Source organism: Fistularia commersonii, chromosome 18, assembly GCF_037954325.1.
Source record: "Fistularia commersonii isolate RoL2024-O1a breed Wild chromosome 18, RoL_Fcom_v1.0, whole genome shotgun sequence".
NCBI classification, from domain to species: domain Eukaryota; kingdom Metazoa; phylum Chordata; class Actinopteri; order Syngnathiformes; family Fistulariidae; genus Fistularia; species Fistularia commersonii.
This window is the reverse complement of record NC_141301.1, coordinates 11,785,576-11,809,737: the sequence shown is the minus strand read 5'-3', so window position 1 is coordinate 11,809,737 and position 24,162 is coordinate 11,785,576. Positions and strand designations below refer to the sequence as shown.

Below are 24,162 nucleotides of genomic sequence, written 5' to 3'. Positions count from 1 at the left end.
GTGCAGTTATTCTTCCTGACAGAAATTCCAGCAGGTACCTTAATTCACTATTACTCTTGATTTGTTTTAAGCCATGAGAAGCAGAAGAAGAAGTAAACTATCCTCAGAGTTATTAGGAGTCCAACCGGCTCCACGGCATGAGTTGGTCAGGGAAAAAAAATCCCATCAAAAAGTAGCAGAATCCCTAAAAAGATGATGACGTGGCCATGTGAGGACTTCCTCTGTCGATGGTGAAACTCACTACAGTAGTTTTTGCTTGATCTTCCTGCCATATGAACAAATAAAAGGGGGGAGGGCGGGGGCATCCTTTCTGTAAGGGCAATGTGGCATGGAGAGAGAACCCCAGCTACACTATGTCTCTGTCTCACATGAATACACACACACACACACACACACACACATACATACACACACACAAACACACACAGTTGGCTGTTGTTGGCTCTGGCCAGGGTGCTGTGAGGAGAGTGGGGCTCAGTGTGACCATGCAGAGGCCAGTGTTGCAGGCAGGCAGTGAAGAGAGTGTTGATTCACAGAGACGTGCCCGGGGTGGATAAACCATGCTCAGTAAGCGGGAGAAAGGCTCGGCCCAGGACACAAGATGAAGGTGGAGAGGAAGACATCCTCTATACAAGACGCTTTTACCGACCTGCCTGCGCTGCTCACAGCCTTCGGCCTCCTCCTATTTCTTTTCACAGGTAGGTCTGTACATCATTTGCCTTCAGGGAAATCACGAAAAGAAAGTCTGCGCTGTCTTCCTGATGACAACACCGACCAAAGCTCGCTTTTAACTTCCTCGAACCCCGTTTGTTGGATTCCATTATCAGAAATTCCTGAATCCACTTTAAAAGTCAAATAGTGTACTTTTTTGGCAAAAGAAGATTACGCCTGTCGGTTTGAGATTTGCACTTTTTGCGCTCGTGCTGCACGGTAGCCGATGGGTAGCGCTGTTAAGCGGGCCCTCGGCCCGAGTTCAAAAGTCTGAAGGGGTAGCCACTGACGCATTTATGAACAAGCCACGGGACTTTATTTTGTGTTGGTCCTGCTTCATCTGTCACAATCGGTTCATGAGAAAAAGTTCCGTGCTCCACTTTTTTTTTTTTTTTTTTGTTTTCTTGCTCATTTTGTTCAAAAACAAAATAAAAAAACGGGGCCCCATCAGGGTAATTTTATTAGAGCCGCCAAATTCAGTGCCTATCTCCAACTTCACCGCTGACAAAGAGTTTCTCTCTTACCCTCCCTCACTCTTTTCAAGGGAGGAAACTTGTCCCAACAATCGTGCCCTTTGTCTCACCGCCTTGGCAACCCCTGTCAGGCAGACAAAATGGTTACCATGGAAATGAGGCGATGCCTTGCTCACAGCCTCTCTGCGATGAATAGTGGCAGTACAGAAACTCCCTCTCTTGTCCTCTAGGTTGCTCTTTCTATTACCGAGGCCTAACAGTAGGATGCCCTGGACGGCCCGGCGGCCAGTGTTCTGAAGTTTGTGCGTCCAGTGGCGCTGACTTATAGGGATCTCCGCGGTGAACATAATAGCTTTTATGTTTTGGTTTCCCAGACATGGCTCCTCTCTAAAGCAGAAAATGCGGCTTAGACTTCAAACTTATCCCCGTGTTACCGCGGGAGGTAAAGAATAATTGGAGGACACAAATCAGAATTAATTGTTCTCTCCAAGGGGTCACGAGCTGGGGGGAGGAGGGGGTCCTGCAGATTAGTGATCAAGAAGTGACAGAACATGGTGGACCCAAGTGAACACAATAGGGTGCATATGTATTTGTTCCTGTGCATGATATAAATTGAACTTACTAATGAGCATTTCAGCTCATTAAGGAGGGACACACAAAGGAGGGAAAACAGGGGCCTAAATGACCCGGGGAAAGAATTATGGAGAAAATATCGATGGCATTGAGCTGAATGCATTCAATCTCATGTCGCTGAGACTGAAAATGAGGATATTGACGTTTTATTTGTCCCCGTACCATTTAAAAGCAGTGGGATTTATAAAAAAAATGGCAGCAAGTATCGAAAGTTAAGTTAGGATTTGATTATTTTAAGTTTAAGAACTGGGGGAAAAAAGTCCCGGAAATAGACTTGGATGGATATTATTCCATAGGCCTGCTTCACAGTTTTTTTTGCCAAAATAAAATGAAATAAACTAAAAATAATAATAAAATAAACTAAATACAGCTACAGCCAAATGTTAATCTGTTAAACGGTTGCAGCAGAACTTGGCTTGCGTTCACATTATTTCAGCTTGGGAAGATATTCGGATAGAGAGGAGTCATCAGTCGTTTGTTTTGAAAATGGCCCATGCTCTCGGAATTTCCTGTTTTCTTTTTTTTTTTTTTTTTTTTTAAGTGTTGATAATATCTTCATTATTATTCCAGTGTTTTTGTCAACTACTAACAGGATAATTGTTAAATGATTTTTTTTTTTTTTTTCCGAGATTCTGTCCAAGAGGAAATCACAAAAGCAATCACATCAGGGGGAAATAAGAGCTGGGCTAGCGGCGGAAAAGATTACTCACAAAACAAATCCGTCTAATGACTAAAACAGCTCCCGTGCTTTTCGCGGTGTTCCGGGGCCACGGGGAAGCGCGCTTGTTTTCTTTTCTACATTGTAATTTGTGCAGAATTGCTAACAAAAGAGTAGCAGCAGCTAATTAGTGAGGGTTTTTGTCCTGTGTTTTCCAAGCAGTTTATCCCTCTGACGTCTGCTCACTTGCAGCTCACATCAAAGTGAGCGCACTATTGCGCGGCGCTCCCGTATCCCCTTCTTTGTTGTTTTCCAGATGGGGTGTCAGGGGTCAACGTGACAAGTCAAACCCAGGTGGTGAGAGGCATGGCGGGGAGAGAGGCCCTGCTGTCCGTCAGCTACTCCAGCAGCAGCTCCGACAAGCCCGTCATCAAGTGGCAGCTAAAGAGGGTGAAGGAAAAACCGATCACCGTGGTTCAGTCCATAGGGACCGATATCATAGGAAACCTGAGGCCCGAGTACCGCAACCGTATCCTGGTGTTCGAGAACGGCTCGCTGCTGCTTCATAACCTGCGGCTGTCGGACGAAGGGGCGTACGAGGTTGAGATCTCCATCACCGACGACACCTTCACCGGGGAGCGCTACATTGAGCTGACGGTTGACGGTAAGGAGACTCGCATTCACATCCGATCAAATCGAAGGAGAGTCGAAAGCTTTTTTGTTGGCTTACAGGTAAATCGCCCACTAGAGAGCATTGAGGAGTTTTTAAGTGGACTTTGGTGGATTTCAATCCCGTCAAACACCTTTCTCAAATTTTTCCATCTTTAGTTGCCGTCTCCAAACCTTACATCCAAATGATGGCATCGTCTGTGCTGGAGTACACCGAGTACTTTAACTTGCACTGCTCCCACGATAATGGCACAAAGCCCATCTACGGTTGGATGAAGGGAGGCAAGGTGCTGGCCAATGACTCACGTCTACTGCTTTCACATGACCAAAAGGTGCTGACTATCTCACGTGTTCTGATGTCAGATGATGACATTTTCATCTGCACAGTGGAGAACCCCATCAGCAGCATGAGGAGCACGCCTGTCAGGCTCACTGTCTACAGTAGGTGGCACGTTACATCGGTAGGATCTGGTATAACGATAAATGTTTGGGTCGGGGGTCGGCAACCCGCGGCTCCCTGTGGCTTTTGGAAGTAATGAATGACCGTTTGATTGTTATTTGTTCATTTTTAATATGTAATTTTAAATTTGAAGATTATGCCGATGTCGCAGCATCTAAATAAATAGTGTTAAAATCGTCATTTTCAGTTTGGCGCCGGTGAATAATTTAAGATTGACTTTTTTTTTCTTTTTTTTTCATAAATACAAAAAGGACTCAAATAGATATTGAATATTTTGCTTAAAAATAACCTTCAACCCAATGTCTTTTTTTCTGATTTCAACATGTTTTGTTGCATGAAAAAATATAATTTAAAATATAGTTGTTTGTCCATTCTCTAGCATATAGGCAAAAAAGAAAAAAAAAAAATTACGTGCCGTATTAATTCATCTTAAATTTCTAAAGGGTTGTGTGGCTCCTGGTGTTTTCTTTACTGTGGGGAAATGGGTCCAAAAGGCTCTTTGAGTGGTAAAGGTTGCCGACCCCTTGCATGGGTGAACCGAGGAAGATATTTTCCGCTCAAAAAAGAAAGGAAAGGCATTTTAGATGATTCTCTGGTTCTTTTCTTGTGTATTTATAATATATATATTCATTGACTAAAAGCCATCACATCAGTAGAAACCCAAAACTTAAAACCCAAGCTAAACACAAGGCGTTTAAGAAATGAATATATGATAAAATGATAAAAATAAGTAAGATGTCAACATAACTCCCACTGGTTGGAAAGTGAAAAAGTAAAATAAAATTAAACACAATTGAGTACTTGATTTAATACTTGGTAACTAATATGATAACTGAATTTAGAATGAACTGTATTACATTATAGGAAAATGTCATATGTGCACAATCACAGGTTTCTACTTGAGTATTATATCAAGTAAATTTTCCACTATGATTAAATTGGCAATGATCAAAGTAACTGCCATTTTAAGGGAGCGATTTGAAGCAAATAAGTCTGCCTCTGGGACAATGTTGTTTACAGCAAACCCCAAATGGAGAGCGTAGCGGTTAGGCCAGAGCAGTTTTGAGTGGGAGACAGCGAGGAGCCACACACCAGGCGGAGAGGGGAGGCAGAGGCTTTCTAATCCACTGAATGAACGGTTATTTATTAGGAGAAAGCACAACAAAACGGGGGGCCCTTTGAGCCAGCGCTCCTCAGTAATCCTGACTTCCTTATTGCTGTGCTGTGAAGGGACCGAATGGGCAAACAGACTCACTCGCTATTCCCTCCTCATTCATAGCCGTGCAGCAATAACAGACTGCACGTCTCTAAAATGCAGCTACTAGCAAAAAATAATATCGCTCACAGGTACTTTTCTTTCATTACAAGTTAATGAGAAATGGTTGCGAAAGCCAAAGTGCACAGAAAAGAAAGACATGAATCCTGTTGAGTTTCCTATGCAAGCCGGTTGAAACATAGCTTAACATATATTTCAGTCCTTTCTGTCTTTCTACCTTGTCTCTCCCTTTGGTTTAGGACGAAGTTCGCTGTACATCATCCTGTCCACAGGGGGGATATTCCTCCTGATCACCTTGGTAACCGTGTGTGCCTGTTGGAAACCTTCCAAGTAAGAGTCTGTCCGTCTTCTTCCTCCTTCCCTGTTCCTGCATCTTCCACTTTTCCTTTCAGACAGATCAGATATCACGTTAGGGGATGCGATCCGAATCAGATGTAACAAAGATTCGAAATGTGACCTTTCTGGGCGGCATCGAGTTGACGGATTGTTCCAGATCATTGGGTTGATGGTTGAAATGCAATGAATAATCTTCATATTTGTACGATGTAGGTCATTTCAATGGAATGAGTGCATATGAGTGAATCCGAATGTCATTTTTGTTTTAATTTTTCTTCTGTTTTTTGGTCCAAAACCGTCCAAAAACATGGGAGTAGGTTCATTGAAGACACTAAATTGCCAAGATGTGTGAATGAGAGTGAATGGTTGCTAATCTCCGTATCAGGGGTGTTAAACTCAAATACACAGTGGGCCAAAAATATAAAGTTGTAGTCGTATTAAGTCGTAGGCCAGCATTGATATCTTTTGAAAAAAATCTTTTTATAAGGGCCCAAACAAGTTTTGCTTAAAAACTGAATATGGAACGAGCAAAGCGTTATACTATACGATATATAATTCAATACTGCAAACATGCAAAATCGAAATTCAAATAAGAAAAAACATCAATGGCATTCATTTCTTAAAAAAAGATGAAATAAAAATCTTTCATTTGCAACCTTCTGAGCTAAATTTCAAAAAAAAAACTTTTTACACAGGCTAATAAGAAAAGTACTTGTACTTGTCTTGGTGTTTGTTTCATAGTGTCATCTAATGTCGTACTCCTTGGTTATAGCCACATTGGCTCTACATACAATACAAACAGGTCTGTCTTTAACATGTAAACAGATATTCCGCTTCCCACGTGTCCAGAAAGCTCCTTTTTTCTGCCTTTCTTTTTGCCATTTTTTACGCTGCAGGCAAAATTTGGCCCACGGGCCAGAGTTAGATGCCTATGCTCTGTATTGGGTTGGGCAATTATTTTGGCGGGCGGGCCACATTTCTTATTTAATTTTTATATGCGGGCCAACGAGGTATCAGGTGCATTTAACAAAATGAAAATTGCAGTTTAAATATTTAAATTTTTTGGCATTTTATTTCACTCTTAAAATCATTGTCATATAAATGTACTCTAATTAAAATGTATTGTCTGTAAAAATGTATTATTTTGTATGCCATCATCCATACAAAATTAAACAAAAAGAAAAAACAAGGAGTTTCTAAATTCTATATTGATTGAAAATACTTTACTTATACTAAATATTCATAATATAGTATTAAATTAATATTGATAATACTAATATATTCAATATTCCCGGTATTTTGTTATGTGGCCTTTAGTACTCCCGATCAAAAAAAAAAAAAAATTCATAATGGAGCTCTACCAGCATGTTTCATTGACCGCAGAGGATAAATGAAATAAACATTTACCTCTTGTTGATTCTCTTTCTGCATCTGCAGAAAGAAGCACAGGCCTGTCCCCCAAAGAGCCCCGATCTATGTGGAACAGATTGAAAATGGTCATGACGGTGAGAAACGTTTTTTTCATTTTGTTTCTTTTTTGCTTTTTCATCACATTGCAAAATGGTATATTGATTTTATATCACAAAATCTCACTTTTTTTTTTTTCAAATTTACAGTTGATGTTGTACCTAAACCATCCACTCTTGGTCGAAGGAGTCCCATGCCTCTATATGTGCTCAATGAAGATGTAAGTGAGGAAAAGCTTTCATGCGCACACACACACACACAGACACACACACACACACACTGTGAGGCACCTGACAAAATATCTGTCACCTGTCAGATATTTTAGATAAATATCAGATATTTTTTTGTTTATGTCACATTGATTTTGGCCACAAGAGCAGAGTGGCTCACTGCGCTCCACACAACCTGAAACCACAAGAAAGTGGAAATCTTGACATCTTGTGCTCCATCAAAGCATGTAATGGGAAACATTTGCCCTAAAACAAACTTTCACATGTTTTCATAATAACAAAAACGCTCTTTTGTTGCAGAGCGGTCAACGCTTGAAGAATAATTCGAGCACCGAAGCCACTCAAGTACATCTCCGCTCTTCTTTTTCTCTCCAGGAGACTCTCGAGCGTTTGGAAGAATGTGCCGGCAATCCCCTCAGCCAGTCAGAACTGAGTATCCCTGCCACCTACGTCCCAGTCTTCCCCCCCTCCTCCCATAGAACTGAACGGCCCATCTGGTCTGCCCCTCGCAGGTACCCCCGGAGCCCCTCTCCGTTGGCGCAACCTCCCCCTCAGGCCCCCTCGGGCGCCTTTCTGCACCCGCCCCGGTCCCCCTCCGAGTCCCCGTGTTCGTCCCCGCGCAGTTTCAGCCCGATCAGGAAAGCCCGGCCTCCGGCGTGCATCCCGGCCAGCCACTCGCCCGCGGAGGCCGAGCGCCTGGCGCCCGCCGATCAGACTCTCTGCTCGCCCCAGCAGTGAGCAGCATCTAACATGTGCCTTCACTCTGTAATATAATGTACATACATATGAGTTTTTGCATTAAGATTTTATGAACTAGGGTAAAAGATCAACTTTTAAGCTAACTCGTTATAATCATATTTCATTATCCACCTTCTATCTTTTCATGGCTATGCACAGTATTGTAGTCCTTTTATGGGATCCTGTGATACGATGAAAATATATATCTTGCCCATGAACATATAGTTGGTAGTATGTTTGATGCTGAGACAGTGAGCACATTCGACCTCTGGTACACATTTTACTCGTAATGTCGTGCAAATTTTACTGGGAACTTTTGATAAGTGCCTTTTTAAAGATGTTAATAGTTGTGAGGATTTAAGTTAAGTTTGGATGTTTTGTGAGGTCTTTTTATTTGGTAGGGTTCCTTTTCAACACATAAGGTCACCGGCATTAGGTCATTGTATAACCTAAGATAATAAAAAAATACAAAATTTAGATGTTTGTCAGCAATTTTGTAACACCACAAGAACCAGACAATATGTACTTCTTTGAGAACTTTTTTTTTTAATTTCTTCCCATCATTTTTGAGCTATTATGGTGTCATATCAAAACAATACCAGGGAGAGGAACTACTGTAGTTCCTCTGAGCTCCACTAGAGGTCACACACTCATTTTCTTACATACTGGTGTCAGTGCAAACTGGTACTGAGCCAGTCTGAAAATGAGAATAAGCACAGGAAATGATAAAATCACATATATAATTTTACACGGTTAATCATTTCTATATGCAGAGCTTTGTTGAGTCACCTGAGCGCCCATAAGAGAACTATTAGCCAGCCGGCGCTGTTTTGTTTTACTTCAACAAGCCACCCTTGAGCAGTTGATTTATAACCATCGATGCAGAATGTTATATTCTGTAACTTGACATTAGAAGGTCAATGAGGATCGTGCTGTGAGTCATTCCTGATAAAAAGAAAAAAAAAGGCTAATCACCCTCAAGTGGGGACTGTATATGTTACGTCGTGCATGGGTGGATTTAAAATCTTAACTTAAAATTGGTTACACAATCATGCAGCCTCCAATCAGTCGTCAATGGAAAGTGATATTTAATCTCTTGTAGCAGACGGCTTCTTGAAGGTGGAAATTATCCTCGTGCGGCTTGACGTCTTTTTCCATTCATCTCACTAAATGACCGTCGGTTGGGCGGAACTAGAAAAAGCCCAGGACGTTCAGGACTCCATTTGTTGTAACAGAGAAAGTATTAAATACAAATTGGACCGATCTGTTGTTATTATCCAGGTAATTTGTTCCCTTCAGATCTCTGTCGGAACACCTTTTGTCATGAAAATCCGCGTGATTTAATTTACGGCTTTCATCCATAAAATATACCATCCCCTGCTATTGGTTTGATGATTTCGGCGGACACATGAGCCTGTTTTGATCTGGGCTTTTGCGTTCTTTGTTCTGTTTGAATCACTGTTTGTACCTTCATGAATACACATAGGCCCGCCCTGGTCACGAGCACGCGCGGGGCAAGCGGGTGCACAATCGTCCATAATCACCCGCTGCAAAATTATGATTCCTCGGATAAGGAAACGGCTGGTCTTATTGACGTTTTTCAGAATTTAACGTTTTAGTCATTTTGTTCCATTGACTCATCTAAATCGACGGAGGTGGTTGGATGCAGAGGCTGTAATTGGTCACCGGGGAACGGGATCACATCCGTGTGACAACGTTGTGTGTGCATATACGTACTCTCCCCAGCATGTGGAGATTAGGTGTCCTATGAGTTGAATGGATGCGAGGTACGAAGCTCTCCGTCTGTAATTATACTCTCCTCCTGCCCGGTTGAGCATTTTCATTAACGTCCTTGTTCACACCAGCTGATTGATGTTAAATCCGAGGGAGAGAAGGGTTTTATTGTTGGAAAGCTCTTAACTGGCCTTATCTGGCCTTTTCAACGTGCCCGGGCCAAAATCATATCCGTAAAAGGGGTCATTCCCTGGTTTAGCGATGATTCTGGATTTGCCACTTGAAGGACCGATGAACAGACAAGGATAATATTTTCTCTATCTTTCTACTTAAATGATTTCACTTGGTCATAACGATCATCACCGCTAATTTATATTCTTTTTCTCTGGAAAAAAAAAAGTGCGGGTGTTGGTGTCCCATGTAGAAAAGCCCTTTTGCAAAAGCACATTTGACACCGAACACGGCTGATAAACGGCGCGTTTTCCTGTTGATGGATCAGCTGCGTTACAAAAATAAAGTAGAAAAAAATAAGTGAACTTCAAGTGGTCGGCCAAACTTATCTGACCAAACCATCTGTTGGAGCCGTTCTCGGGACTAAGTAGAAGAGTGAACGAATGGAATAGAATAAAAACAAAATTAGAATCATGGAATGTAAATGGCATATATTCACACATGGGATAAATGTAAAAAGCAAAAGTGGTGCTATCCTGGTATTCTCCAGATATCGAAGTGACGTGTCATCGGGCGATCTAACGGGTGTTTGCTCGGAGACGGATAATTTTAATTCTCATTTTTTCTACACCCATATTTACCTTTTGAAGACACACACCGGCCGTGTTTTAACCTATAAATGAGCCACTGATCACAAGAGCCCACTGCAGCTAAAAGCCATGTGCTACTTAAGACATTAGGGTTGTCTTATTTTTCACCATAGTAACAGTCCCCTGGCAACCCCTAAGAGTGCCAGTTATATTCATGGTACTCCATACTCCTCCGGCTCCCTCACACATATCCTTCCTTGGCTACTCCATCGCTCGCATCCTCTCCTACCTCCTGCATAGATCTGGCGCTGGGTGTTACGTTTATGTCTGTGCATGTCTGGATGTGAATCATCTGCATCCTCGGCGCCCGGGACGTTCCTTTCAGTCTCCACTGGGAAGCCTCATCACTGGTACGGTGTTGTGCGCCCTCAATGTTTGCATATTAATCTAACCGTGAGTTATTTAGCAATACTGCGCTGGATTATTTGTCTGTTTAAATTGATGATCTAAATTTTGGGATTAGAAATGTAAAAAGGTCATTTTCATGAATCTGATGCTCTGCATTTTACCAGATGATTTTTTTCCTCTGTACAATTTATAACATTTTAAATTATAGTAATAGCTAATTCTTTCTCTTATGATTTAGTTTGACTAAAAATTGTGTATACCTCATTGTTTATATATGAATTTAACCAATGCACTATGCACAACTCCTTACAACATATAAATACATATATACCAATGCAATAAAATATAACTTAAACAGGTCAAGAAAGTAAGAATTCCCCACCAAAAAATGTAATTATAGCAATAGCTCATTCTTTTCCCTCATCAATTAGTTTTATAAGGAATTATGTATACTACAATGTTTAGATATGAATTTAACATTACATTACATTACATACGGTCATTTGCCAGACGCTTTTATCCAAAGCGACTTGCAAGAAGTGCAATTCATAAGCCGAAGATCCGACGTATCAGTAGTCGGAAGTCAGAAGTGATCACTCAACCAAATAGCCATCTCAGAACCACATTTAACTCCTAAAATACATATTTGCTGATACTATATACATATCTATTTAATTCCTTATCCGGTTTGTTTACACAGTGCTTCATTGGAAAACACCTTGATTGTCAGCTTTTCAAGTTTGTTAACTGGGAATCGGGGTGAGACTCACAACGGCTGTGCCAGAGAGGAGAGGGAGGTCAACATGGGCTCCAGCTCCTCCTCCTACGCTCCCAAAAGCATTTACCTGGACGTGGACGGAAAGGTGCAAAAGGTGAGTCAAAATTGCCGAGTGTTAAATTTCCACTTTGCATTTTCATCGTTTTTCCTCCGCCAATTTTTTCATCTTTTTCGACACGTGAATCCGAGGCTGCGCGTGCAATATTCATTCTAGTCATCTATTCTTTTCCCCCAGATGTGTGATCATCCACTTTTATTTTAGATTTGATTGACATTATTACAAAGCAGATTTTATAAAATGTGTTTTCACGTCAGCAATGTAAAAAAAATATCCATCTATATATTCCATGTTAGAAACCTAACCCATTTTTATTTGGAGTCCTTCTTCATATCGTACTAATCAAGAAATTGCAAGAGGGACCCGTTGACGGTGTAGAAAAATGGCGTTTCAATAATTGATACTTGGCAGCAGATATACTCCCAGTGGCCTCAGCTCCCCTGAGGATGAGGTAAAAATAGATTGTGATGCAGAGTCACTTCTGATACAGGTGTTTCTGACAGGACCAAACACCTGCCGTTAACAGCTTCCTTATTTTCACTTTAGGTGCCGGGGCTACCCACGGAGAGGGGGCAATTTAGTCACTTCTGTCTGGCTAAAAGCAAATAATAAATGTGAATAAAGGCTCTAATAAGTTACAAAACACACATAACAAAGAAGCCGCGTAAAGACTTACGCATCTTGGCTTTTTTTACCGATACATCGTAACAGCCCGACAACAGCGGAGTGATTATTCAAACGCTCGCCGCACATGTCTTCCTGCCCGAAGCTCATGTTACAGCATTCCTTGCATAAGGGAGGTAAAGATAAATGAAACACTTGTGGATCTGCTGATGTAAAGAGCTTCAAGTAGAGCGCTGCCGATGACACATGTCCGTTCAAGAGCCCCCGAGCCCACGGGCTGGGGCTGAACGTCTGTCCGCTACACCTGCTCGCCTCGAGATGTGAGGTCGTATTCACGCCCCTCCTTCTGCTGTAGCCTGGACTGATGTTTTTGTTTTTTTTCACACTCTGAAACCTCATTTTGTGCACGCCAGCTTTTCTTTCTTTCATTCACAAACTTTATTTTCAAGTTTGCGTCTTCGATTGTCCTTCCAAAACGTGCTTCGGCAGACGTCGGCGCCGGAGGTATGCCGCTACGGGCCTCCGACGCCGTCTACGATCGGAGGTCACACTCGTTTATGTAAATAGGACCGCTGTAACATCGGATGCGTGTGATGTAACTTAACCCCTTAATCCGCCGCGCGTACTAAAGTTTCTGATGTGTATCGGAATTCATAAAACAATCAAGGCACTGTGTGTCCGTCGCAGGTGGTTTTCAGTCGGCACTGCAGTCCTTGCGACATAAAAGAGCTTCTGTGTTCCTCGTCTAACATTCCAAGGTTTGTCTCTCTTGTTTTTAAGCTTTCTCCCACATCTGCTCACCTGCTTGTCTGTGACCGTGAGTTTAAGAAATAAAAACAGTACCTCCGCTGCTTTGAGAGATGCTGCTGATAAGAGGGTGGATTTTGACTCGTCCCATCAGCTGGAATGCATTAAGAATAAGGAACGATGCTCTGGCTTTAAAAGCGATACTGTTTTTGATTAGTCTCTTCACCGCCAGCAAAATGATGCAATGTTTACTGATACCTTATCAACGTGTAAATAAATGCAAAATCCTTTCTCCAGTGAACAAGTATCATTGCTTCATATACACTCTTAAAGTGAGTGTTAAATAAAGCATCTAAGCAGGCGATAATATAAAAAGCACACGCAAGTAGTGATGCAAATGAAAAGACTTTTCGAGAATAACTGTTTTCTATGCAGTGAAAAATATTGAAATTACTTTTGTGCTCTCCTTCTCACTCCTAAGGAACACTGCCATCATGATGGTGGACCCAGAGGGAGCCTTGGTCTCCATAGATCCCACGATGCCCACCAACTCTCCGAAGTGATTTTGACTCCTAATTATTTGCTCTATAATATTTGGGATATTTACATTATAACAGAATAATGCACGCAATGTCAGCACATCATACATCTAGTCTGAAACAGTAGATCTTGTACAGGACAGAGGCGTCCAAGTTGTTATTCCTTGGTAGAGTAATTGATGTCACAAGTCAGAATTGCGGTGCAATTTGTTTTTGTTGTTTTTGATACATTGCCATGGCCACGCGTTTATCCCAGCATGCTTTGTGTTTGTAGTCAACGGTTATTAAATTAAGGCCTTTGAGTCACATCCACACTTCTGTTACTGGAAGTCTTACTAGTTTGTCAATCCTTTGTTGACCCCGCCCCCCCAAAAAACACAAATCGAAGGTACTAACTTCATCTTTTTACCTCACAGCTCTTTGTATAAGGTCGTCCCCCTTTCTACTGGTCAAATCGGAGGTAAAGTAGCCATTGTCTTTTTTCATGAATAGACATTAATAGACTGCAACCAAAACATCTGCTTATAAGATAACGATCAAGTGAAATGCGTCGTGGCTCTGGGGGATTCCTGTCTCAGGTGATTCATGATGCAAATTTTTTCTGTACGTGCAGAGAAGGAGGACATGTTCCAGAATGTGTTGTCCCAGGTGGCTGAGCAGTTCAGCAGGTAAAAACTCAGTTGTTTATAGTATGTGATGGCTGAAACCTGCCCATGACCTTCCCTTGCACATACAACACAAACATACCTGACACCACCGCCTTGCAAAAACAACCAGTGGCACTACCTGCCTTAACCTGCGGAGGGAAGTTCCCAACAACGACAACATCGATAACTGTTTTCCGGGCCCTTTTCCACTTCAGTATTTCTGTCCTGATCTTGCAGAGCCTTTCGCATCAATGAGCTGAAGACTGAGGTCACCAATAGACTGGCCATGTTGGAGAAGAGAGTGGAGCGTAAGTGGTATATTTTCTGTGCGCTTTCTAATGGGTAGCCTATCGACGCAGCCTAAGAGGAAAAGATATAAAGACGGGAGCGGGTCACGCAGTCCTTTCATTTTATTTCAGTGGAGGGCCTGAAGGTGGTGGAGATCGAGAAGTGTAAAAACGACCTGAAGAAGCTACGGGACGAGATGACCTCGAGGGGCGGTGGCAGGTGGAGTGACGACCAAGTTAGAGATGATAGATTATCGCCCGAATGCCAACCGATCTCCGCAATGACATTTTAAACGCCATTTCCATTTAGGGTAAATTGTCCATGCAAATACAACTTCTCAGACGACGGGAAGAAGGTCACGCCGAGACGAGATGTGCCCAATTACCCCAAGGTGTGTAAGATTTAGCGGCACAAGCACTTTGTCACTTTTACTTTCAAGGTACGATGACTAAATGCTTTTTGGCATCCACAGTATACGCTGTCCCAGGAGACTATTGAGGCGCTGAAGAAGCCAACGTTTGATGTCTGGCACTGGGAGCACAATGAGGTTTGTCCAATTTGACGTTTTCTTACCCAAAACATTCTGCATTTAATACGTTTACAAGGTGTAGATGCACAAACGGGTGTGAAAGTATGTGGATAAAGCTATATAACTGAATCTGATATCCCTCCTGCTTGCAGATGCTTAGCTGTCTGGAGTACATGTACCATGACCTGGGACTGGTGAAGGAATTCAACATGAACCCCATCACGCTGAAACGCTGGCTGGTATTGTTGGGGAAATATGGGACCCGGGCAGAACTCAAAGATGAAATCACCGAGACTGTTTTGTCTTTCAGCTGGCCATTCAGGAGAACTACAGAAACAATCCTTTTCACAACTTCCGTCATTGCTTTTGCGTTAGCCAGATGATGTACGGCATGATCCACCTCTGCAACCTGCAGGTGAGGAGCTGCCGGTGGGTGCCGAGCACGCCCCACGACGAGGATAGTGTTCCCGTTGAATGTTTTTTTCGCGATACGATCGCCCGCCGCCTGAAGTAACCATCAACATCTCAAGTGGGCATTTTGAATTGTTTGAAAGACGAGCACATTTTTTTAACACCGCTGTCCAGGAGAAGCTGACTCTCACAGATATGGGCATTCTCATGACAGCTGCAGTGTGTCATGACCTGGACCACCCCGGCTACAACAACACGTAAGACTCGCTCTTCCGTCAGTAGGAGTGTTAACAGACAGAGCATTACAAAATGCCCGCTGACCCCGGTTTGTTTTGACATCCTCCGCACAGCACTGTTGTCACTGGAGTGTGAAACTATTTTAGGTATGAAAACAAGCTGATTCAGACTAACGTAGCGTATTTTGCTGAACGTCTGATAAGGCTGGGAGTTTGGGCGTGTGAGAAGGTACCCATCCATGCCAGATTCAATTAATCATCCTTGTCATTTACCTATCAGGTACCAAATCAATGCCCGCACAGAGCTAGCGGTGCGCTACAATGACATCTCCCCCCTGGAGAACCATCACTGCGCGGTGGCCTTCCAAATCCTCTCCCTTCCCGAGTGCAATATCTTCGCCAATGTGGATCCCGAGGCGTTCAAACAGATCCGACAGGTGAAACGCCCGTGAAATAACGGCGCTCGCGTTCCGGTGAACTTGTGTTTCGGAGCGAATCCCGAGGAATCAGTGTGTGTTCTGTGCCTCCAGGCGATCATCACCCTCATTTTGGCCACCGACATGGCCAGGCACGGGGAGATCTTGGACTCCTTTAAACAAAAAGTGGACAACTTTGACTTCACCAACGAAGAGCACGTGACGTGTGTAGGTCCATCACAAGATCATGTTGAAAACTCACAAGGGATCGGCTATTCTCTCAATATAAAAACAAGATTTCAACCTTAACAAGAGGCGGCTTTTATCCATTAAATATAATCACAATCATTATAAGTGGAATTAGAAACTGGGAGTCGATATTATCTGCCCTTTAGTCATGAGTCACAAAAAGTATACTTGCAATGTGTGTGTGTGTGTGTGTGTGTGTGTGTGTGCACGCTGGGCAACCCAGGACATAAAGGGTGGAGCCACGGGTGGAGTTAATCCAAAGGAAAGAAAAGCAAATATCAGCAAAGGGCCGATAGACTGGCACTTTCAAACCCAAATATAAAGCAAATCAGGAATCAATCTGAACGTAAACGGGCATAAACAAATTAAACCAAATCTTCAAAAAGGGATGCATAAATCGGGATTAGATTGCGCATCATCTTTCAGATTTAAAATGTAAACCGTCCTGACTACGAGCATTTTTTCAGGCTTATTGTGTCATGAGGTTTTTTTTTGTTGTTGTAGAACAAATGCAAATGATGAAAAAAAAAAAAAAAAAATCAGTGTAATGTACAAGATCAGGACTTGTCAGTTCAAATTCTATTAACGTTTCAGTGTACTGTTTGTCTACTTCAAACATTTAGCTCAGATTTCTCTAAATGTCTCATTTACACATCATGCAACAATAGCATTAGATTCATGAACTGAAAATCAACGTTATAAACACAAACCGGCCTGTCAATTCAGTAACTGCAACAAAATTATTTGAAAGCAGCGGAGACTTATTTATAAGGCACTGTCCTTGCGTCTGAGGCAGGGGTCGGCAACCCTTAACACCCAAAGAGCCACTTGGACCCGGTTTCCTCGGAAAAGAAAACACTGGGAGCCGCAATTACTTTTTGACGTCTAAAATAAAGGTACCACTGTATGTATATATTGCTTTTTATCACCTTTACACTTTGTATAAACAAGTGTGTAGTGTGTTGCTTCTGAAATTCACAAAGTATTACGGAGAAAATTCGATTTTATTTATGTAATGAACTCATTTTGAGCTTTGGGCTTTCAGAGCGTGTAGCGGAGCCTTGACCTGAATTTTAAAAATAAATTGCGAAAAAAATCACTGTGTCAGTAAACAATAAAAAATAAATATTTGCAAAATATCTTCATAAATATTTATTTTACCTGGTTTATGGGACTTCTGCTTCTGAACTTCTGCGCACAGCATCTGCAAATCGGGACTTTACCGGCTGGGCTTCCGCGAGTGTGACGTGTTTTTGAGCGGCGAAAAATAATAAATATAATTTTAAAAGTTAAAAAGTTAAAAAAAGGAATTAACACAAATGAAATACACTTCAATTAAATATTTATAATTTTTTTTCCCCAAGCCACTCGGAGCCACAGTGAAAAGATGAAAAAGCCGCGGGTTGCCGACCCCTGGTCTAAGGCCTCATATTCCTTTGTCGATGGTTCTCAGATAGCTATTTGGACTACTGATACTTCGGATCTTCGGTGACTGAATTGCACTTTTTGTAAGTCGCTTTGCATAAAAGCGACCGTAGTGTCATGTAATGCGATGTTTGTGTTCATTATTTTCATTTGTGTTTTCAGCTGAAGATGGTTCTGATCAAATGCTGCGATATTTCCAACGAGGTGAGGCCAACCGAGGTAGCCGAGCCGTGGGTGGACTGTCTGTTAGAGGAGTACTTCATGCAGGTGACCGTACCCAAAGCCCTTACCCGCGCCCTCGGAGCCCAGATATAGCGCTAGCGAAGTCAGACACGATAAGAGATAAGTACCGATTAACGCATCAAATGACACGTTGCCATGTTTCGACTCACAGAGCGACAGGGAGAAGTCTGAGGGACTTCCCGTGGCTCCCTTCATGGACCGAGATAAAGTAACCAAACCCACCGCCCAGATAGGATTCATCAAGTTTGTCCTCATTCCGATGTTTGAAACCGTCATGAAGGTAGGGGCGATCTTTCGACTCCGACGCGCTCGGAAGGGGGTCGTCCGGTTTATTCACCATGCCTTCCCGTCATGTTTTTGGACAGCTGTTCCCTCAAATAGAGGAGATCATGGTTCAGCCTCTGAGAGACTCTCGAGACCATTACGAAGAGCTTAAGCAGATCGATGACGCCATGACAGAGGTAGAATCTATGAATCTAATCACTTGAAATGAATTGCATGTCTCATTTATTTTTGTTTTAATTTTTTTTTTTTTCCAAAAGAGGCCTCGCCAGCTGAGCATCAGAAAAATAGCTTACCGGTAACGGCAGGGCCAGAAAAGCTGCAGCTTTGGTCAGATTTCTGCGTTAAGTCATAAAAACACTTATCATCGGAGCAGTTTTTTTTTTGCAATGCAAAGATATATAGTGGTTTTGCAGAAATACATAGTGGAAAAAATATGAAGGGAGAACATTTAAAATCAATAGCACTCTGGAAGTTTACAGGGGGAAAACAAGCATGTTAGCAAATCAGGACCGTCACAGACTATCTATCAAAACTGTCAGGAGATAAGATTTAAGTTGAGCACTCTGAAGTCTCATGCAATGTGCATTCCAAAGTTTGGTAGCATTGGGAGAGGGATTAGAGAGGAGCTGCATTTTTGCATCCCTGCAAATTAGACACATAAATTCACAGTTTCAATGGAATCCCTTGTTTTTAAAGTCAATTATGGTTTTAACCGCATCAGCGAGACTGTCACAAATCTATAGAGGGTAGCCAGTAATGGTGTAGGTCACACCCTTTAGCTTCCTCGCACACTTGAAGAGAACAACCTCAGGATCCTTGAGAACGCTACATTAAAAGAGCTATAAATCCTGTCTCGACGTTATTCCCTTAGCGGTAACTCTACTTCCGTGTCGGGTTCTCTTGGGGTTTTCGCCGCGATACAGCTGGATGTTGCAGGGGTCGCTTCTCCTATCGCTGCAGACCTCGCGTTACTGCCGTTCTATTTTTACTACCGTCAACATCCACCGATTGTGCCGGAGCCTCAGTTGATCCCATGCATCCTTCCAGCGGGCTGCAATCACATGCTCAGGGCTGATATTTGAAAAATTAAATCATCCCGTCTTGTAAATACTTTTATTATTTATGGGAAAGATTTATCCCAAACACTATCCATTTCAAGTTTTCCGCTTTCAGATATAAATCCTAAACCAAAGAACTGGTAGTTTTATGAGAAGAATGTTTCAAGCTAGGATTTTTTTTTTTTTTTTATCATTTTGTAGCCAAGTTCACTCTAAATAATACGCATGACAGCACAGGAGGTGGAAGTTCACATATAGTGTTTTTACCATCCATCTTGAATACATGATAAGCTATACACCATTGTTAGTTCAGTGGAGGAAAGTGGGCCATTTGAGACCCTTGCACCATGCCTTACGGTCCGTTGATCTCGTTGCGGTACACAGTGTACGCACTAATCAAACAAACAGGACTTTGGGGCCAAGTTCGCCCCGAGTTAGGCAAGTCTCACATCCTCGTTCTCAAATAAACAGAACTCCCGCTTATGCTGTTACAATCTTTCATTAAATATCATAATTTTCCTGCAAAACAACTTTTTTTTTCTTTTAGATTCACACGCTTACCATATTGTCCATTATTTATAATCAGATTTTTTTCCACCACAGTCATTAATTTCTCATATCTGTGACAATTAATAATAATAATAATAATTTATCCTTTATTAAAAAATATATATATTGGGATGAAATTCGTTTTCTGCATGGGTGAACCATTAACGCCAGTGCCAGGGGAGCAGTTAGGGGTTCAGTGTCTTGCTCAACAACACTTCGACACACTAGGAGGAAATCATTTTGATCCCCACTTTCATCTTCAAACTTTTTATCCGATTTTAAGTGGTTGTGAAAATATTAGGGAGGGAAATACAGTAGATCTCGCGTTGGCACTAGCCAATGGCGAGGGCGGATGGAGTTAACCTTCCAAAAGCAAATGTGTCACCAGTTTCTGATAAAGGGCAGAGTTGCAGGGGTTGGAGATGCTTCAAAATCAATAATGTTACAATATCAGACAATATTAAGATATGTACTCTCCACATTATCGTGAAGGGTTTTAACGCGTCAATATAAAGGGGACACTATCAGATAGAAAAAAGGGACACTCCTTTATGGTTGCAATATCTGATTTCTTATTGCACCAAAACCAAGCTTCAATGGCACTAAATAAACACGACGAGAGGTAAACAATTAATAAAACAATGGAATAACTATGATAACAACAACAACAACAACATGTTCTTTGCAATCAGGGGGAGATCTTGCAAAGGCGATACTTTCAAGACCATATAGGATGCTGTTTGTGTTGGAGGGGCGGGAGGGGGGGGGTGGGGTCACACGTGCACACATGCTTTTAGACGGCCACTAAACCAATTGCTAACATAAAGGTGTGTCTTTTGTTCAATGAGGCACAGAAGAAAAAAACTGAAAATATGTCATTAGGCGGGAAGAAGAAGTAAGCTCTGCAGTGGTTGAGTGCAGTGGTATCTGTGTAAGTAACAGCAACTTATTGGTTGTGCTCTAGTCTTAGTGTCATGAGTTCTTTCTGCCTCTGGCTCCGCTCTTCACCGATTTTCCATCTGCACAAATCACATCGGCACTTTCATCATTTTGCATTCAAGTTCAAACGATGCAATTTTCATATAGATGCATTTAGTTAAAAAAAAAAAAAAAAAAATCCCATCTTGTCCAGCTCAGGCTGTATTGACCCCAGCATGAGAATAATCTCGGCAAGTGTGTTTAGACATTTACATCCTGCAAGCAACGACGAAGGGAAAAATATTTCAGATATAAGAATAACGCTCAAAAATGCAAATAAATGTGACGGTTGAAAACAAAGTGATGAAATTGTGCTTTTGTTACTAACTTCAAGTTGTGTGTTTTTTTTCCCCTGTTTGTTTGTTTTAACAGTGTCGAGATAAAGCCAATTTTGCTCATAAATCTAAAATTATGACCCCTTTTCCCACTCCGTTTTTAAAGCCATACTCACAGCTCTGGGCATGATTTTGGTCATCTTCCTTCCGGGTAGATGATGGCAGTTTTGGTTTTTAATGGTCGGGCCTGATTTGTGCTGATTTAAGGTTATCTCTCTAGGGTTAAATTGAGTTAAAATGAGTCAAAATTTAGTTTGTAGTCTTTCACTGAGTTCGTGTTCTCCTATTCATCTAATTCAATGACTTTTTTTTTCTTTTTTTCCCCCCTCACCAGGGATCTTCGCTAATGATCAAATTCAAGCCAGACTTTAAAAAAACGTGATTGGGACCTGGGTGACGACGTTTTGTCCTGGCTAAGAAGGACGACAGATGGAAGGGGAGGGGTGTGGGACGACCTGGCTCCAAGCTGAACTTAGACACAGTCGTCGAGGCAGAGGCGAATCTTGAACTTTGACTCGCCGGGTTTTGCACTCGGTGTGACCTCGATGTATATTTATGTTATTCTCTGCCCTCCCCTGTGCCTTTTTTATTTGCAATAGTTTGACGGCCCATTCACATTCCATTCCATTTCAAAGATGACAACGATTTTCCAAAACCGGGTCAGTAGTGGAACACCTTGCAAAATAGATGCTGATTTATCATCATTTTTCCCCAACAAAGTATTTGTAGTTGAAAATGAATCACCTCACTGTAGCAACATATTTTCTACAATAACGCACAGCAGGTGTTCTCCAAGAAATAAGGTCACCTCTTTTCAGAATTTTGTTTGCTGACAAAGAGCAATATCAAAAACCGATACATTGCAATTCATTTTGACCTCTCAGCATGTATGTAAACCTTTGCTTTGCACGTCTGCCGATTGAAAATGCTAAACGACGCAAATTTCTTCGAACAAGCGCTATTTAAATAGACGTTTAAGTTACGGTGGAAAATTGCAAATAAGCTTTATTTACATCACTTGCCTCCATCTAACTAACTATCTCCTCTGTATCCGCTTCTCTCAACTTCATGTCCTCTTTCCCTCCATACATACAAATCCGTCCTCCTGACACCAAGAGAACCTCAACATCGTCACCTCTTCTACCTCCAGCTCGGTCTCCCGTCTTTTCTTCAGTTACTCTGAACCAAAACAGCATGGCCGACCTCGCCGCCGTCTTCTAGACCTTTCCTTCCATTCTTGTCGTTCTAACCTTCTTGCACACGTCTTTTCAGTTCTTTTCCACACCCTCCATTGCGCTGGACTGTCTACCGTTCCATTTTGGTCCCTCTCAAGTGACATTTTTTCATACATCCATACATTGTACATGTTAGTTCATCACCCAAATAATTAGTCTCTAAAATAAACACGTATAAAACAAAACCCTATCGAAAATCAGCTACGCAAACTCAACGCCCCCTTGCATTGTGAAATTCCACGACAGTGCACTGTGTTGTCTTGCATTGAAATCCCAGCCCGTCGTCATTCTGATTTGAGATTTGTATAATTGTGAGACTCGAGTGTTGGGAAAAGGGCGGCGTGTGTTGAAATATGACCATTTATCCGGCTCTGCATCGTTTGGAAGGCGCCGCTTAGCTTGGCGCACGCGACGCCACCCTGTCACCACGGGTTCTCGCAAGGAGGGCTTCCTCGAGCCAATTTGCAGTATTTTATTATTGTACACTTGGCAACATGTTGAATTCTCCAAAGTGAACTTTGTCTCACCTGTCACACCTACACACAGAATACCACTCATTTTAATAAAGGATGACATTATTTTGAAAACAGAGATACGCACAGTATGAATCACCAAAGATATTACTGCATATTTGTGATTGCTCGTTCCGAAATAGGATAGTTAGTAAACTTACAATTCACTTCTCTAGTCCTTGATTAAGAGCACAAGTTAATATTTGCATTTAAATGGTCTGACGGTTTATTTGATTAAGAGAAAAAAAAAAAAAAACATCTGGTCTGTTGTGTGTACGCTATTGCAATCCCACTTGTATGTTGATGATCTCAAAAGCAATAAAAACAAAAAACAAACGAAAACCAGGCAACATGTTTTGATTGCGGTGGAGACGAGAAAAAGTCCCGCGATCGGAACGGGATGGTTCCCGTTAGAATGCATATTTCATTTGAGAGAGTGTCATTTATTATGATATTAGCCCCCACTGGGAATATTCTGATTAAACATCACGCTTTTATCACGAAGGGATACTAACTCTGCACAGCTTGGGAGCCATCCGCATATATTGCAGGACGAGGTACTGCTTTTATTATTTTTTCCGCTTACAACGTCTTGGATGCACGTTATCTTGCCGTTCAGATCCGATGTATCGATTCACATGTTTTTTTGCCCTCCATTCTACATTGAAAAATATTGAATTTTCAGTTTTAAATTGTGGCCGTCTGAACTGAAAGCAAAGCCGGAAAAAAAAAAAAAAAGGAACTGATATCTAAAAGTCATTCCCTTTGCCCTGAGGCTGAATGAACTCTCTCGTTAAACCACCGAGAGAGTTCAATACGCCTGTTTGTTGATATGAAAGTGAACACTGTATCTATTACAAAAAAAAAAAAAAAAAAAGCCTTGATGCCGGCTTAAAGCAAGTGTTTCATTATTCTGTCACCAGGTTGCACGATACTGCGCTTTTGCGTGCAAAGGAACGCGTGGGATCTTTTGCAGGGGTGTTTAATTAGGGATTTGGTGCGGATTGTTCTCAAAAGAAAATGAAAACATGAACAAAGACATGCATTCAATTTGTTTCTTCTACCTATTCTGTCAGGTAGCACCCAAGTATGCTATTGCATGTTTTTTAAACTGGACAAAAAAAATAATAAATAGAATCCAGGGAGCCCGGCGCACATCCGGGCACTCATGACTTCACCAGATCAGATAAATAAAGATGCAACGCCATTGAATCTTTTATAGGTGAGAAGCTTGCAGGCCTTGGAGACTCAACCCGGCAACCCGGACAGAAGGGCATTATAATAATCAAGTTGCAAAGACACAGCGATCTTAGTCTTTTTGTCAGATTCTACACGGCGTGATTCTGTTTAAAGCAGTTTTGTCATTGATTTAAAAGAAAGATGAACCCGAAACGCAATGCCTTCTTGAAGTTATAAAGAATAATACCAGTTTGCATTGCAGCCGCGGTGGTCCGACAATGATTCCT

The 24,162-nt window shown here is 41.8% G+C and overlaps 2 protein-coding genes and 1 long non-coding RNA gene across 4 annotated transcripts; 2 read left to right on the top strand and 1 right to left on the bottom strand.

Moving 5' to 3' along the window:
- Positions 1 to 451: 451 nt before the first annotated feature.
- Positions 452 to 8,126, top strand: hepacama (hepatic and glial cell adhesion molecule a). The gene is made up of 7 exons (XM_086164359.1): positions 452 to 698; positions 2,792 to 3,139; positions 3,304 to 3,585; positions 5,120 to 5,210; positions 6,654 to 6,721; positions 6,833 to 6,903; positions 7,289 to 8,126. The coding sequence occupies exons 1-7, from the start codon at positions 602 to 604 to the stop codon at positions 7,649 to 7,651; spliced, it is 1,320 nt and encodes a 439-aa protein (XP_086020485.1). The 5' UTR covers positions 452 to 601; the 3' UTR covers positions 7,652 to 8,126.
- LOC147224394 (uncharacterized) lies at positions 5,191 to 12,986 on the bottom strand. The gene is made up of 4 exons (XR_015107449.1): positions 12,858 to 12,986; positions 11,325 to 11,399; positions 6,624 to 6,689; positions 5,191 to 5,265 (listed from the first exon to the last, which is right to left on the bottom strand). It is a non-coding gene; the product is annotated as an uncharacterized LOC147224394 (long non-coding RNA).
- Positions 10,422 to 22,031, top strand: pde9ac (phosphodiesterase 9ac). 2 transcript variants are annotated; one of them, XM_086164356.1, is made up of 20 exons: positions 10,422 to 10,556; positions 11,255 to 11,426; positions 12,702 to 12,772; positions 13,243 to 13,320; positions 13,717 to 13,760; positions 13,914 to 13,968; positions 14,185 to 14,255; positions 14,367 to 14,454; positions 14,545 to 14,626; positions 14,708 to 14,782; positions 14,917 to 15,003; positions 15,075 to 15,179; positions 15,350 to 15,432; positions 15,692 to 15,848; positions 15,942 to 16,055; positions 17,664 to 17,768; positions 17,896 to 18,024; positions 18,110 to 18,205; positions 20,485 to 20,567; positions 21,284 to 22,031. In XM_086164356.1, exons 1-19 carry the CDS (start codon positions 10,480 to 10,482, stop codon positions 20,533 to 20,535), a joined length of 1,740 nt encoding a protein of 579 aa, XP_086020482.1. In that variant the 5' UTR covers positions 10,422 to 10,479; the 3' UTR covers positions 20,536 to 20,567; positions 21,284 to 22,031. The 2 variants fall into 2 exon arrangements, with proteins under 2 accessions (XP_086020482.1, XP_086020483.1); XM_086164357.1 differs by lacking the exon at positions 20,485 to 20,567.
- The last annotated feature ends 2,131 nt before the right edge of the window (positions 22,032 to 24,162 follow it).